Raw genomic sequence first — 16476 nt, forward strand, 5'->3', positions numbered from 1 at the left:
AGACCAGGTTTTGTACAAAAATACCAACCCAAAGGTCCCATATTTAGGCTACAGTCAGTGAACATTTCTCTTCAGGTCACCACAGGGAATCTTGCCAAGGGGTAGGTTCAGGAAATTACAAGAGACTTGTAGAAAATTAAATTGCTTTAGCGTCTAAAGTTTAAACACTTACTTAACAATGGCGCTCTCCAGCCTGCTTCAGCCATCTTACCTCTCAAATCTTTAGGCGTTATCTTTTGCTGAATGCGTTACTCAACTCTCTAAAAGTTAATAATTGATGCTGCTCTGGTCTTTGCGAGGGGAAACGGAATTGTGAATGCAAGGTAAGGGCGATGGTCACAAGACAATCTCCCTTTCTTTTTAATGACACAATTACTTGAGGGGATCGCCAATCTGAGTGGCTTCTGCACTTCTTGAGTTCACTTCACTTTAGTTTCTTTATGTCTTTACCGGCTCTCCCAGATTACCAGTTTTGTAGCCAACCCTCTGTAGTCGCCCTAGCTTTCCCCTACCTCCCTCGGTCGCAGGTCTTGGCTGGTGGTCCAGCGTTCTGGGGTCTCCGCTGCCTAGGAGGAGTTTCTGTGGGCAGGGGCGGGACTACCGAGAGCGCAGGGCGGAGCTACCACAAGCAGAGGGCGGGGCGGCTGGAGTCAAGGCCCCGCGCAGGCGCACTGGACTCGCGGTGCCAAACTACAGCTATGGAGCAGGCACCTCCGGACCCCGAGAAGCTCTTGCAGCCTGGACCCCTGGAGCCGCTGGGTGGCCCTGGCGCTGTGCTGGAGGCCGCGGTCGGTGAGGAGAACGAGGGCACCCGAGAAGACGGCTCAGGGGTCGACACGGTGAGGAGAGGGGCGGCGGAGGCTTCCGGTCTGGGGCCGGGCCTAGCGGGCCGGGCCGGGCCGCCCTGGCTGGGTCTGGTGGGTGCGGTCCCGAGACCGGAGGATGACCCGATGCGGAGTGGAAATGGACTCACAGGCGCGGCGTGCCGGAGCGCCGCGTGGGCGTTGTCACGCGTGTCCGTGGTGGCGTGGCCCGCGGTGTCAGTGGGCGCGTCCCCCGGGGTCTGGCCCTGAAGAGGCTCGCTGCTGTTTCCGGCCGGCCGAGGGGGTCGCTGGGAGGCGGCTACACCCTTGGTGAGAGGCGAGTGTGCGCAGTAAGGGGGGCTTGGCCTATGGACACGTCGGGAAATAGACATCAGCGTCACGTTAAAGAGAAGGGACAGAGGAAGAAACATTTGTTGAACTCTCCATTTAGCTGTAATGTCGTTATAATGTTTCCTCCTGCAATCCCCGCCCCTCGGTGATAACTGGTGTTTCTCACCTTTTGAGTTAAGGGAGTGTCGCGTTGTCAATCTGTGAGTGCATCCATCCAAAGGGTCGTGACGGATTTGTAGACTCTGATGAACAAATGTTTAGGAAACTCATTAGCGCCCTGTATTTGAACTCCCTGACCCTCAGTTGCTCAGCCCCTGTCCAGCCATTTTGCTGTTGCCCCCTCACCCCCAGTAGGTATTCATGCTAAGGTAACCCGTACATTTTTATGATTGATGCGTCTCTAGAGAGGACTAAGTTTCGAGAGAGCTAACCAGGAACTTCTCAGCAGTTGGAGGTTTTGACTACTTAAACCATTTATGTGTGCTTATAAGTTAAAGACTTTAACTTTTTGTTTGTTTGTTTGTTTTGTGTTTTTTCGAGACAGGGTTTCTCTGTATATAGCCCTGGCTGTCCTGGAACTCACTCTGTAGACCAGGCTGGCCTCGAACTCAGAAATCTGCCCTCTCCCCTCCCAGGAGTGCTGGGATTAAAGGCGTGCACCACCACGCCCGGCTAAGACTTTGATTTTTGAGAACAGTTTTAAGGTCGCTGTAGAATTGAAAGAGAAATGGGGAGATTTTCCCGTATACTCAGTTCTCATATTCAGACTTGTGCCTTGTCCACGCTTCTTACCAGACTCGTTTATGTTATACGCGGTGAGGCCAGGTTGTCACCCAAAGTCCATAGTTTACACACTGTCACATGAACTTTTAAGTGTCCTAAAAAATCCTCTACGCTGCCTGTTCTTCTCTGTCCCTCTCCTGTTGTTCTTTCCTTTTTCTTTTCTTCATTCCTGTTGTTTTCCCTTTCAGGCATGTCCTATAATTGTCATCATATAATATGTAGCCCTCCCTACAAGCCCCAGACATTGTCGGCCTGCAATGCAGAGATCTGCCTCCTTGATATTAAAGGCATGCCTGGCTAATACATAGTTTTTTTTCTTTTTTTAAATAATTATTTATTATTATAATACATAAGTACACTGTTGCTGTCTTCAGATGCACCAGAAGAGGGCATCAGATCTCATTATGGGTAGTTGTGAGCCACCATGTGGTTGCTGGGATTTGAACTCAGGACCTCCGGGAGAGCAGTCAGTGCTCTTACTTGCTGAGCCATCTTGCCAGCCCTAATACATAGTTTTGACATGAGTTTCTTTTTTATTTTGTATGTATCTGTGTGTGGGTATCACTCTGTGACTGTGGGTGTGACTGTCTGGAGCTGTAGTTATAGGAACTGCCTGACATGGGTCCTGAAAACTGGGCTTGGGTCCTTCACAAGAGCAGTATGTACTCTGAAGATTTATTTTATTTTGTATGTATGAGTATTTTGTCTGCGTGCATGTGTATGTGTGTGTGTGTGTGTGTGTGTGTGTGTGTGCACATGTGTCATTTGTGAGCCCGTGAGGGTCAGAAGAGGGCATTAGATCCTCTGGAAGTGGCAGTAAGCATGATTGGGAGCCACCAGGTGGATGCTGTGAACAGAATCTGCGTCTTCTGCAAGGCCACGTAAGGCTGTCTTAGAGCTCACTCTGTAGGCCCAGCAGGCCTCAAACACAAGAGATCCACCTGCCTCTGCCTCCTGAGTGCTGAAATAAAGGCTTGTGCCACCAACACCTAGCCACACAATGTTCTTAATCACTGAGCTGTCTATCCAGCCCAGACTTAGACTATTCTATATGTTTTTGTTTGACAAGATTTCATGTAGCCCAGGGCATTCTGGAACTCCTGATTTTCTTGGATTACAGGCAAGAACCACCATTTTGTGATATTTTTGCTCTGTTTAGGTAGGTTCTCACCTTTACCTGGGTTAGCCTGGAAGTTTTGGGAATCCTTCTCTTGATTCTTTTGTTTGTTTGTTTTTTGGTTTTTCGAGACAGTGTTTCTCTGTATAACCCTGGCTGTCCTGGAACTCACTTTGTAGACCAGGCTGGCCTCGAACTCAGAAATCCACCTGCCTCTGCCTCCCAAATGCTGGGATTAAAGGCATACGCCACTACCGCCCAGCCCTTCTCTTGATTCTTAGTGATGGGATTACAGATGTGAGCTTCCATACTTCCTCTTACTTTATGACTGTATCTCTAAATAATACATTCTTTACTTTTACTCAATTTTGAAGTTTCATAAATGAAATATTTTCCATATGTCTTCTTTCTTTTGGGATTTATCATCTCTAAAGTGTTTTAGCTAATTGATTTTTATGGCTTTATAGTTTGGTCTTTCTGTGTAGTCCATGGTTTATTTATCTCTTGTGTTCATGGAGAGTTGGATAATGAAATTTTTGCTGTTTTAGAGAGTTATTATACATGAGCTTCCTCCTAAATATCTCTTATTTCGAAATGTCTAAGACTCTAGTCTACATTTAGCAGTGGGATCTCAGGGTCACAGGTGGTAGTAGTGTGTGGAGCTGTAGCCGTCAGTGCCAGGTTGTTTCCACGGTGGTTTATTCAGTATACACTCCCTCCCATCAATAGTGCCAGATGTGTCCATGAATACTGAAGATTGTCAGGATTTATTTAAAATGTTCTCCAATCCTGTGGTTATGACCCCATGCCCAGCCCTGTTTAAGTTCTGGGATGGAATGTTAAGTTTGCCACATGCCAGGCAAACGCTTTCTACAGAACTGCACACAACCCTTGTGTCGGTTCCAGGCATCAGAAGGACTTTGATTTTGCTCATGATGATAAAATTTTATTATTTTGTGAGCATACATGTTGAATTAATATGAACTTACAGTATAAATCTAGACCTTTATGTTAATTTGTGTATATGTGTTCATGTATGTACATGTGCACGTGTTTGTGTGTGCATGTCCTCCTTTTGTTTTTCCTTCTGTGATTCTCTAGTCCTTTGCCATCAGCTGATGTGTTTATAAAAAGATAAAGAAGTAGAAGAATATGTTCTGTGGGGGTGTGGTGAGGTGTGGGGGGAGGAGGGGCCTCGGGGGACCAGCCACCGATGGTATAGTATAGAATAGAGTTTATTCAGGGCGTGGGGAGGGGAGTAATAGGGTAGTAGAGGCAGAGAAAAGCAGAGAGAGGGAGAGAGTAGAGAAATAGAGGCCGACCATGTAGAAAGAGGGGGAAAGGGAATGGGAAGAGAGAAGGAGCAAGAGAGAGAGGCACGACCGCAAGAGAGAGAGGATGGGGCAAGCAGCCCCTTTTATAGTGGGCCAGGCCTACCTGGCTGTTGCCAGGTAACTGTGGGGGTGGAGTTTAGACAAAATACTAACATTGGCTAATTAGAAATCTTATCTCATTTCCTTTTTATTCTTACCCTGTACCTAAGAGCACATTCATTTAAACAAAACAAAGCTGTAGTCAGTTTTATTTAAAATGATTTAAAGGCTGGGAGCATGGTGACACGTGGTTAATCTCAGCACTTTTGGAGGCGGAGGCAGGTGGATCTCCCTGTTTGGGTCAGCCTGGTTCCAAGAGAGCCAGAACTACATATAGAGACCCTATCTTATAAAACAAAACAAAAAACTAAAAACAATATTTTAGAAAAGGGAAGAAACAAAGAAACCCAATCTCTAAGAAAAGTAGTAAATAGTCAGAAGGTAAGGAAACCTAGCAGAATGGAAGGGGAACCGGAGAGAATGGAGGTAAGACACTCCTTTTCCAATTGAAAGCTTTCGGGAGTTAAGAGACTGGTGCAGGGGCTGATGTTCACTGAGCGTCATTGCCCAGGAACTCATAAGTGGCAGTTTAAAAGGGAATGTGCCCTAGGCTTGGCAGTGTTGACAGAACCACGAGAGTTTGCTCAGCTGGTACTTAGGCATCCTAATGCATAATTAGCGCCTTCCCTTCCTGAACAGCAGATCTAAGTGGGTCTGCAGGTGAGGATAATGTAAAAACGAAGAGAAATTTTATACGTACATCCTATAGCTTAGACTTTGAATGTCTCCCAAAAGTTCCTGGTTAGAAGCAAGATCTCCCCAAATACCAAGTCTCCCGGCACCTTGATCCTTTGTACTTCCCAGGATCTCAACTGAGCAGAAAGCTTGCATTGTTTGTGTGCCTTCCTTCTATCCTGTAAAGTAGGATGCTACTAGCTTGTAGTAACAAATTGAACTAAGCTAGTTAACTATACTTCCACTATTCATTATACCCAAAGATACCATACCATCTTTTAAAATGCCCAGAACCACTGCAGTGGTTTGGGTAAGAACTTCAGAAGTGCAGTTGTTGCAGGCTTGGTCTAAGGTGCTTTTAGAGTGTTGTGCAGTTTTCAGTTAGAGGTGGGAAGTGTGTGTGTGTGAGTCCTTGAGATGATTTGGGACCTCAATGAGAGGCTCTCTCAGCCTCTTTCCCTTCCTAGCCCTGAGGTAAATGGTAGTATTGGACTATAGCTCCCCCTCTACAGTGGACTGCCTTGCTTTGGGACCAAAGCCAGTGCAGTCAGTTTTGATAAGCTAGAACTTCCAAAGTCAATCATTCTGTACGTTGATTCTCTTAGGGGTTTGCTAACTGTAGTGCAAAGGTTAATTAATACAATCATTTCTGATCAGTGTAGTCATAGCCCCAAGGAACTCACTTTAGTCGAAAAGGTATCTCTCTTAGAAAGGAGATTATAAGGATACATCCTGATTAATAAAAGCACAGTGATTAGCTTTGGATGTGGTAAGCTATTTCATTTTTTTATACTTTCAAATACTTATGTGGTAAACATGCATGCATTAGTTTTTATCAGAAAAACCTAGACCTACAATTATTGGGTAATAAATAATAGTGAGCTCTTGCTAAGTGCCAGGCAACACAATTCTTTGTATGAGTTTGTTTTTGAGATTGTACAGTGTAGTCCAGGCTAGCCTTGAACTTCATTGTTTGCCCACCACGATCTCTTCCATCATTTTAACCATCATGCTTAGTCTGTAACTCTTTATTTTTAAACAGCACACCAATGATACATTTTACCTTTGTGCAAACACACAGTCAACAATACATTTTGTATATATTGACATGTGTATGTATACATACATATATACTATATACAATACATGGCATATGTGTGTACATGAGCCTGGGACATTGACCTCAGTTGACAGTACTCAAAGATCAGGTAGACATCGCTTTTCTTTAGAAAGGCAAAGACTTGCTGCAAAATTGGAGCTGATCATGGTCACACAACACCTTTAATTCCAGCACTGGGAGGCAGAGGCATATCTCTGTTGAGTTCAAGGCCAAGGTTTACATAGTCTAGGACAGCCAGGGTTATATAGAGAGACAGACCTTGTTTCAAAACAAAACATAGAAGAGCAACAATAAAAGTTGCTAGAAAGCTGGGACGCATATGCTTCATTCTGAATTCCTGACCCCATCCATCATCCATTGTCCAGGTCTTTGAAGTCAGGAAGTCACAGGGAAGGCTGTGTGCTGGTTAGTTTTTGTCAACCTTAGAAACTAGAATCACTTTGGAAGAGGGAGTCTCAGTTGAAGAATTGCCTCAGTTAGATTGGCCTGTGGGCGTGTCGTGAGGCATTTTCATATGTGTGGTAGTTTGAGAAGGTATGGCTCCTGTAGACTCGTGTGTGAATTGCTTGGCCCATGAAGAACAGCACTATCAGGAGGTGTGGCCTTGTTGGAGAAAGTTTGTTATTGTGGGGGTGGGCTTTGAAATCATACATGCTCATTCCATTGTGACATACAGTCTCCCTCTGCATTCCCTGCTCCCTTTGGATCAAGATGTAAAACTCTCTACTCCTTCTCCAGCACTGGATGCTGTGATGTTCCCACCATGATGATGATGGACTCTGAGACTGCCCCAGTTAAATGTTGTTCTTTGTGAGTGTTACCTTAGGGGCTGGAGAGAGGGCTCAGCGGTTAAGAGCACTGACTGCTCTTCCAGAGGGCCTGAGTTCAATTTCCAGCATATAGTTGCTGGATACATACAGATGCTCACAACCATCTGTAATGGGATCCGATGCCCTCTTTTTTTTTTTTTTTTTTTTTTGAGACAGGGTTTCTCTGTATAGCCCTGGCTGTCCTGGAACTCACTTTGTAGACCAGGCTGGCCTCTGCTTCCCAAGTGCTGTGATTAAAGGCATGCGCCACCACTGCCCGGCTCAAAATGTGTAGCCCAGGCTGGCCTTGAACTCGTGATCCTCCTGTCTCTGCCTCCTTCAGCAAATCCTACTGGTGTGCGCCACCACAAACGGCCCGATGCCCTCTTCTGGTGTCTGAAGACAGCTACAGTGTACTCCCATACATAAAATAAATAAATGTTTAAAAAAAAAAAGTTGCCTTGGACATGGTGTCTCTTCACTTCCATAAAACCCAAACTAAGACAGTACATAAAGGCAAAATGCTTGTACACATAAAATAATCTAAAAAATGTTTACAGTACTTATTTCATTTCTGTTTTTTTGTGAGTTGTGCCATGTGTGTGGCTGCCTGTGGGCCAGAAGAGCTCCCCTGGAGCTGGAGATGCAGGCAGGTATAAGCATACTCGATATCGGTGTCAGGAACCACTCTCTGGTCAGGGAGAGGGAGTGTTCCTACAGAGACCATCTGTGCAACCTCAGGCCTTCCTTTTAGTATCACATTGGGGTTAGAATTGTGAGCTGGGGGAATACTACACTGAGGATCTGTTAACACTCTACCGTGAGGAAGTGGAGGCAGAGAAGTCAAAGCACTGTTCAGACTCACTTGAACTCAAGAGCTCTCTTACAGCTTTATCTTTCCCTGGTATTAGTTGTCGGTTGGGCCTGAGGATATGTGCTATTCTCTTCTAGTTTCTTTGCCTTATTCTTGTATTCACCCATTCTTACCATTTTATGCCTTGTATAATTAGTGGTTTTTTTCTGTTGTTTACCATAATGTTTTAGTTTTTAATTGCTGTGACAAATCACCATGACTAAGGCAACTTATAAAGGAAAGCATTTAATTTGGGGCTCGCAGTTTTTTTTTTTTTTTTTTTTTTTTTTAAAGATTTATTTATTTATTATATGTAAGTACACTGTAGCTGTCTTCAGACACTCCAGAAGAGGGCGTCAGATCTTGTTACAGATGGTTGTGAGCCACCATGTGGTTGCTGGGATTTGAACTCCTGACCTTCGGAAGAGCAGTCGGGTGCTCTTACCCACTGAGCCATCTCACCAGCCCGGGCTCGCAGTTTTAAAGGGTTCAAGTTCATGACCATCACGGCAGGGAACATGGTAGCAGATAGGCATGGAACTGGAGCAGTAGCTGAGAGTTTACATCTTGACCCATATCACATGCACCAGGCAATGAGAGAGACACTGGGAATGTCATCAGCTTTTGAATCCTTAAAGCCAGCCTCCACCCACTCCTCCAAAAATCCACATCTAATGAATCTTCCCAAATAGTTCCACTAACCAGGGACCCCATAAATGAGTGTATGAGGTCCATTCTCATATAAACACCACACACAGGAAGTTTGAAGTATTTGTGTTCCTTAACTGACTTTATTTTTAATTTTATTCTGTCATATTTAATGCTTCGTAACTTATGTTTTTGTTTAGGGTTCTATCCATAACAGACTAAAATGGGAGATAGCGTTAGTATTATCCTCGGCAATGATTTGGAGGCTGTGTAGTTTTTACTTTCCTGAAACATAACAGAAACAATTTTTTTTTTTTTTATGTGTTATGTGTGACCATTTCAAATTGTTTTGAGGGCTGGAGAGATGGCTCAGCAGTTAGGACTGCTCTTTCAGAGGTCTTGAGTTCAATTCCCAGCAACCACATGGTGGCTCACAACCATCTGTAAAGGGATCTGATGCCCTCTCTTCTGGTGTGTCTGAAGACAGCTAAAGTTTACTCATATAAATTAGATAAATAATTCTTTTTTAAAAATTGTTTTGAGTTAGAGTATGTTGACTTATGCCTATAGTTCAAGGCCAGCCTGGGCCTCATCATGAGTTTCAAGCCAGCTTAGAACAAAGTGAGACTTGGTCTCAGGAAACTTTCTGCATTTTGAAACCTCACATTTATAATTTGTACCTGTATCTTTTTTTTTTTTTTTTTTTTTTTTTGATTCATAAGTACGTTGTGGCTGTCTTCAGACACACCAGAAGAGGGCGTCAGATCTCATTACAGGTGGTTGTGAGCCACCATGTGGTTGCTGGGATTTGAACTCAGGACCTCCGGGAGAAGAGTCAGTGCTCTTAACCACTGAGCCATCTCTCCAGCCCTGTACTTGTGTAATTGTGACCAAGTAAGTACGTGACAGAAACAACTTGAGGGTTGGTCATGGCTCCCTGGTGTACCTGACTGCTTGGCTCCATTCTGCCTGGGGCAGAGTGTCATAGTGGCTAGAGCATGTGAAGGAGGCTGCCCCTTCATCAGGCAGGGAGAAGCCACTTCAAAGACACTGCCCCAGTGACCTAGTTCCTCCATAATACAACCTCCTAAGGTTTTACCAGATTACAGAGTTACCCCACCAGCAGGGGACTGAGGGGGTGATGGGTGAGAGGGAGCACTGACACGTTGCGGATTCAAACCATAATATAAGCAGACTGTGAAGAGCCTTTTCCCAGAAACTGTTTGAGATGAGTTTGCCAACATGCTGTATTGTCTCTGGATGGTCTGACACTTGATGTGTAGATCAGGCTAGCTAGACATCCACCCACCTCTGCCTTCTGATGCTGAGGTTAAAAGTGTGCACCAGCACTGCCCAACAGCTTTATTATTCTTGAACTTGTGCTTTTTAAAGATTTTGTGTTTATTCTAACTGGATAGTATGACAGACTAACATCATGAGAATGCATTATTGTTTGGGCTGAGAAGGAATTTGCTTTATCAGTGTGTGCTTTCAAATTTGAGAGAGTTTTCCCTGGAGCAGATGGTGGTGAGTCGGAAGGTTTAGTTTAGGGTATGTGCATCTCAGCCAGTGAGGTTTTCACCATCCTGATGGTTACCGGCTTGTCTTAGGTAATCTCTTGAGCTTGCTTTTGGCTGAAGGGCTTCTTTCTGGCTCTTACTTTCTCTTGTGTATATAAATACCCATCACTATCTGCGTTTTCCTGGGCATGCTTCCTAAGTATATTATCTGCTTTTCATCATCGAATCCATTTTTAGTAAGTCATGCATAACTCTAGTTTTCTCAATGTAACGTAACTCTTGCTTTTCCTGTAGCATTTCGTGTGTGTCCACGTGTACATGGACTTCTGTAGATGCCAGATTTTCGTATTGGGTATCTTCCTGAATCGCTTTCTACCTTTTTTGGGGCGAGGGGCCAATGTCTCTAACTGACCTGGAGCTAGCAAATTGAATTAGCTAGAAACCACAGAGATCCCCCTGCCTCCTCCTCCCCAGTGCTAGAATTAAGAGTGCAGCACTTTGCTTGGCTTTTCTTGTGAGTACTGGGATACCAAACCTAGTTTCTTACGCATCAATAGCAAGCACTTTACTGAGTCATCGCCACAACCTGTGTAGCTTTTCTCCCTATAATATTTCTTTTGATTATTGGAACTTTATATCATGAACACTGAGCACACTCACTTCTGAGTCCTCCCAGCTTCACTCTCACCCTTGAGACCTCCCCAAACAGAAAGAAGAAAAAAGAAAAAAAGCTCAATCTGTGTTGCCCTTGTACTCTCTCACTGGAGTGTTGGTGTGGGTTTGCCTACTTTATTGTGTTCTTATCTCTACCACCCTTCCTGCCGTTACTCCACCCTAACCCGTTCTAACACCCCCAACACTAGGTAGGTTAGAAAGGGAAAGGGAAGTGGGGGGCATAGACTTCTATAGGCTACTTCCTGTTGATTAGGGTTGTTGGGGCAAGTCCAGTCTGCTGTCAGAATATCCAGCAGTCCAGCAAACTAGCAATAACAAATACAACAGCAGGAGGAACCAGCAGCAGTTGAGGGTTGTGTGTGTGTGTGTGTGTGTGTGTGTGTGTGTGTGGAACACCAGCAAGGGGAGCAACAGTTGCAACAGGCCCTCTCAGGGTTCTCAAATCTGCCAAGTCATGAAACTATCTGCAGCTGGCAAAAATCACAACACTCAAGAGCACAAGACAATCATAGATAATGGCTGTGGACTGTCCTTGGAATTTCCAACCCAAATAAGCCCGTATAAAAAATACTCAATCCAGTTAGTATATATGTCTAGATTGGGCAGATCTAACACATACTAACTTAGTCCCCAGCTATAAGACCCTTTGCTATTTGTGGTTTCTCCTGGCCACTTGGTTCTGCTCCCTCATGACTTCCTCCTCCTCCTCCTCCTCCTCTTCCCCCTCCTCCTCCTTTTTTCTGCCCTCTTCTCCATTCTCATTCTCCTTTCTCTCCCTGCCCTCCTCTCAAAGACATCCTGTCCCACCTATCCCTTCCACTGCCCAGTCATAGGCTCTGGGCAATTAAAATGGGGAGAGGGTTCATATGTGATCACCTGAGTACATGATCAACTGCTCATGGGGCAGCACTCTTGAGAAAGCAGAATTAACATCAGAATACATACACACATACACACACACACACACACACACACTCATACTCTCCCACCTGTCAACCACCACTTCTTTTGTGTTTTTTTTTTATATAGACTTGAAGTTCTTCTAGTAAAAATAAAAGAAACTACTCTCTTTGTTTTCAGATCTCTTTTTATGTATTAATTTTAAGGTAACAAATGCAAAAAATAATGAATATCATTATGGGTTTTTTTGTTTGTTTGGTTTGGTTTGGTTTGGTTTGGTTTGGTTTGGTTTTCCCAGACAGGGTTTCTCTGTGTAGCCCTGGCTGTCCTGGAACTCACTCTGTAGACCAGGCTGGCCTCAAACTCAGAAATCCACCTGCCTCTGCCTCCCAAGTGCTGGGATTAAAGGCTCGCACCACCATGCCCGGCATGGCATTTTTTTATGTGTGTATCTTTATATTTTTTTCTAACATATTCTCTCCTGCTACCTATTCACAAAAGGAGAGAGGGTTATGCATACATGTGTATGAAAGGGTTATGCACACATGTGTATGTGTGTATCAGTTGGATGATGAACTCTGATATGGAAGTGTAAGCAAAATACAATACACCTACTCCCGTTCAACATGTTTTTTGTCAAGGTTTTCATTGCAGCAATAGTAACCTAACTAAGATAGACTGGAACCCAGGGCCTTGTGCTTGCTAGACAAGGGTTCCACAATTCACTGAGCTGAATTCCGAACCTCTGCAAATACTTTTGTACAAGACAGAATCTATGCATGTATTGTGTTGATGGATTAGTAGGTATTTGGTACTTGATAATCTACTAGTCTTCCCAGAATCCTCAGTTTGTAATATAACCTAAAGATTTTTGGTTTTATAATGATGAGACTTGAACTTAGAGCCTCAAACATGGTAAGCAGGAATCTATCTCTTAGCTGCTGCCCATCTGAAGACTTTTTCTTATATGTTCCTGTATAGCTTTATTCTTGGTTGCTTACACATTAAATGGATGATACCCATTAAAATGCCTCTCAAGAAGCTGATGTGCTGCAGTTGTGTAAGCTGTAACAACTCAAATAATGTATCTGTGTGTGTTTGTGGTGCACGTGTGTGGCGGTTAGAGAATAACCATGGTCTCATAGTTCTCCATTGCATAGGCCAGGCTAGTTGGCCCACGAGCTTCTGGAATTCTCCTGTCACTGCCTCCCTTTGTGCCATGGAAGGAACATTAGCGTTACAGATATACATACGCTGATCCATGCAGCTTTCCCAGGACCTGGGATCCAGACTCAGGGCCTCATGTGTGCACGGCAAGCACTGTACCCATTGAGCCCACAAACTATCCTGAAATATTTGGTGATAAGTTACTCTCCAACGGTGAAATAGCCAATTCAGGCTAAATTAAAGTCTATAAATGCAGGGTTTTTGGGAATCTGCTCTTGGGGTAGGTACACTGGACTCAGGGAACGAGGCTAGGGATGTTGTTCCCAGCCATGCCTCATAACAGGTAGGGACTAAGGGTTGCAGGGGTAACCTGAAGGTCAGATCTACTTTGCTATGTAAAATATGTGCCTCAGCTGTTTGTCCTATGACTGAATACCAACATTTACCAGTACTGGGTATTATTCGTATGGCTATGGGTTTTCCAATACCATTTTCACTGTCTTATATTAATTGCACAGAATAATGGAGTTTTGTTATACTGTGTTGAGATCGCATTCACCCACTCTTACCTCAGCTATCAGTACCATCTTTAAGGGCTTTTACTGTTCCGTTTATTTATTTATTTATTTATTTTTTGTCCAGATGACGGGAAATAATTTTTGGTTGAAGAAAATAGAAATCAGTGTTTCAGAAGCAGAGAAGAGAACCGGAAGGAACGCCGTGAACATGCAAGAAACGTACACTGCCTACCTCATCGAGACTCGGTGGGTTGCAAGGATGGCTTGCATCAGATGGAAAGGTTCTCTAACAAACAGTTGAGCAGAGTGAGGCTGAATAACTGTAATCTCCTTCAGAGGTTGGCTCTTGTGGTAGGATGTTGTTAGAAGTGTGGAACTTTGTCTTTTAGAACATGTGGGAGTGCTTCAGTGTCTTGGAAACTGTATGCCATTATTAACGCCTTCTAATTTGGAAGGCAAACCCAATGATAACATTTGCTTGTAAGTTGAGATAAAATTAAATATTTCAAGTTGGAAATTTAAAATTGTGTTTTATAGCCGGGCAGTGGTGGTGCATGCCTTTAATTCCAGCACTTGGGAGGCAGAGGCAGGCAGATTTCTGAGTTCGAGGCTAGCCTGGTCTACAGAGTGAGTTCCAGGGCTACACAGAGAAACCCTGTCTCGAAAAAAAAATGTGTTTTATATTTCTTATTGTGTTGTCTTTTTAGTAATATGTAATTAATAGGCTTAGCAATAAGCTTAATATATTTGTTTATTTATTGTTGGTTTTTTGTTTATTTATTGTTTTAAATAAATAGGCAGGGTTTCTATGTAGCCGTGGCTGTCTGAAATTTGCTGTATAGACCAGCCTGGCCTGGAACTTGCAGAGATCCACCTCTTGTATCTGCATCTGTGCCATCATGCCCAGCCATATATGTGTGTGTGTGGGTATGTGTGTATATACGTGTGTGTTTATATTTATTTATATTTATTATGCGTATGTGTGTATGTGTGTATATACGTGTGTGTTTTTATTTATTTATTTACTTACTTACTACTTACACGTAGGCTAGTGGTGCACAATTGTAATACTAGCACCAAGAGTAAGAGGACCAGGAGTTTAAGACCCTCCTTGGAGATAGACAGACAGACAGACAGACAGACAGACAGATAGATAGTTAGATACCTTGTCTCAAAATAGTAATGGTGAAAACAAGCAATAATTGTTAAGACCAGTAGTGTGGGGCCTAGATAGATAGGTTAATGGTAAGAGCATATACTGCTCTCGCAGAGGACCTAGAGTTCATTTAACAGCACCTGCACCAGGCATCTCACAATTGCCTGTACCTCTAGCTCCCAGGAATCCAATCCCTTGGCCTCTGAGAACACCTGCACTCACATGGCATATACACACAAGGACACATATAATTAATAATAAAATAAGTCTTCTGAAAAGAGACATTGGTAGCTGAGCGAGGTGGCACATGCCATTAATCTCTGCACTCCGGAGGCAGAGACAGGTGAGTTTCTGTGAGTTTGAGGCTAGCTTGGTCTACACAGTGAGTTCCAGGACATCCAGGTCTACACAGTAGTGTAAATCTAGTTACTCAGGAGGCTAAGGCGGGAAAATTAATATCTTTTCTTTCTCTCACTAACCTAAGGCCTCATTTACTACCTGCCCATATAGAAGGATCACTTAAATTTAGGAGTTTGAGGCCAGCTAGGCCAGCATAGTAGAACCCATCTAAGAATCAAAACAAACTAACAGATGAGCAGCTATTATGCTGAGCCTGACACAGTTTTCAAAGGACTGTTCCAAGACTGATTTGCTTCTCTGTCACTTTGTCCTAATGGACAAGTGCACATTGTGGTTGTATGTGCATTTCTTAGAGGGCAAGTAAGTTATTGTCAAGTGAATAGTTGGAAAAAATGGAAGTCTTGATAGTGCCTCAGACGTTTCTGTGGCTGGGCTTGGTGGCCTTGAGTTCCAGGCCAGCCAGAACTACATAGTGAGACCCCACCTTAAACAACAAGCAAAATACTGCATTCTTGAGGGTAACAGAAATCCTTAGTGCCTTAACATAACCTTTACACTATTTTACCCTTATTTTCTCCCAACTGTACTTTAGACTTTTATGTAGATAAAGCATGAGGTGCTTGCCGGCTCTTTAAAAGGAAAACAGAGTTGTGAGTTTTCTTGCCCTTTCAGAGCAGACTAAGTTTGCTCTTGTGGACTCTCCTGGTATTCAGAGCCATCTGATTTATTCATATCATGAACTGAGGTTTTGTGGTATCTTAGTCTTTGTCATGAAGTTGTTCCCTCTTTGCGGTAGTAGTAATGTTATAAATGCCTTTTATGTTGTGAAATCGATATTATACTTGGGCTTTTAGAATGTCTCTAACATAGCTCTTTCTCAAGAGTTCAGGTAGGTCTTCTCTAACAGAAGGGAGCCATCGTGGGAGCTTTGGACTGGGGTGGATCTGGTCAGCTGCATCCTCATCCTCCCTGTTTCTCTGGGTTGTAAGGGCTAAGCAAGAAACATGAAAAGTTCTTCACTGTGTCACGGCTGGTTTTGAATGAGGTGGTGTTGTGTTGTGTGTTCTAAATAACAGAGGTGCTGTTTGTTTCTTTCCAGGTCAGTTGAGCATGCCGATGGTCAGAGTGTGCTCACAGACTCGCTGTGGAGGCGGTACAGTGAGTTCGAGTTGTTGAGAAACTACCTTCTAGTGTACTACCCACATGTTGTTGTGCCACCTCTCCCAGAAAAGCGGGTAAGACATAGACAGCAGGAGGAGCTGAGGAGTCTGCAGTGAGCCATTCGTTTATTTGTTTTCCTTCTCTTTTTTTTTTTTTTTTTTTTGGTTTTTCGAGACAGGGTTTCTCTGTGTAGCCCTGGCTGTCCTGGAACTCACTCTGTAAACCAGGCTGGCCTCAAACTCAAAGATCCACCTCCCTCTGCCTCCCATATATATTTCTGCTATATAGATATAGATACAGTTTGCTCAATCTCTATAATGTTATTTGTATGTATATTATTTCAAGGCTGACCATTTGGTACTGGGTAACCACTTGGGTTCTTCCATTGGAAAGACTCTTTCTCTCATTTTTAGCATTTATTAGTTGC

The 16476-nt window shown here is 43.6% G+C and overlaps 1 protein-coding gene across 1 annotated transcript in view; it reads left to right on the forward strand.

Annotated features, from left to right (window-relative positions):
• Nucleotides 1-693: 693 nt before the first annotated feature.
• Nucleotides 694-16476, forward strand: part of Snx4 (sorting nexin 4) — a 48107-nt gene continuing 32324 nt past the window's right edge. Inside the window, exons 1-3 of the mRNA NM_080557.2 lie at nucleotides 694-839; nucleotides 13497-13618; nucleotides 15988-16123. Of these exons, the coding sequence (NP_542124.1) occupies nucleotides 699-839; nucleotides 13497-13618; nucleotides 15988-16123 (399 nt within the window). The 5' untranslated portion in view covers nucleotides 694-698. The remainder of the gene's footprint in view (nucleotides 840-13496; nucleotides 13619-15987; nucleotides 16124-16476) is intronic.

Source organism: Mus musculus, chromosome 16, assembly GCF_000001635.26.
Source record: "Mus musculus strain C57BL/6J chromosome 16, GRCm38.p6 C57BL/6J".
NCBI classification, from domain to species: domain Eukaryota; kingdom Metazoa; phylum Chordata; class Mammalia; order Rodentia; family Muridae; genus Mus; species Mus musculus.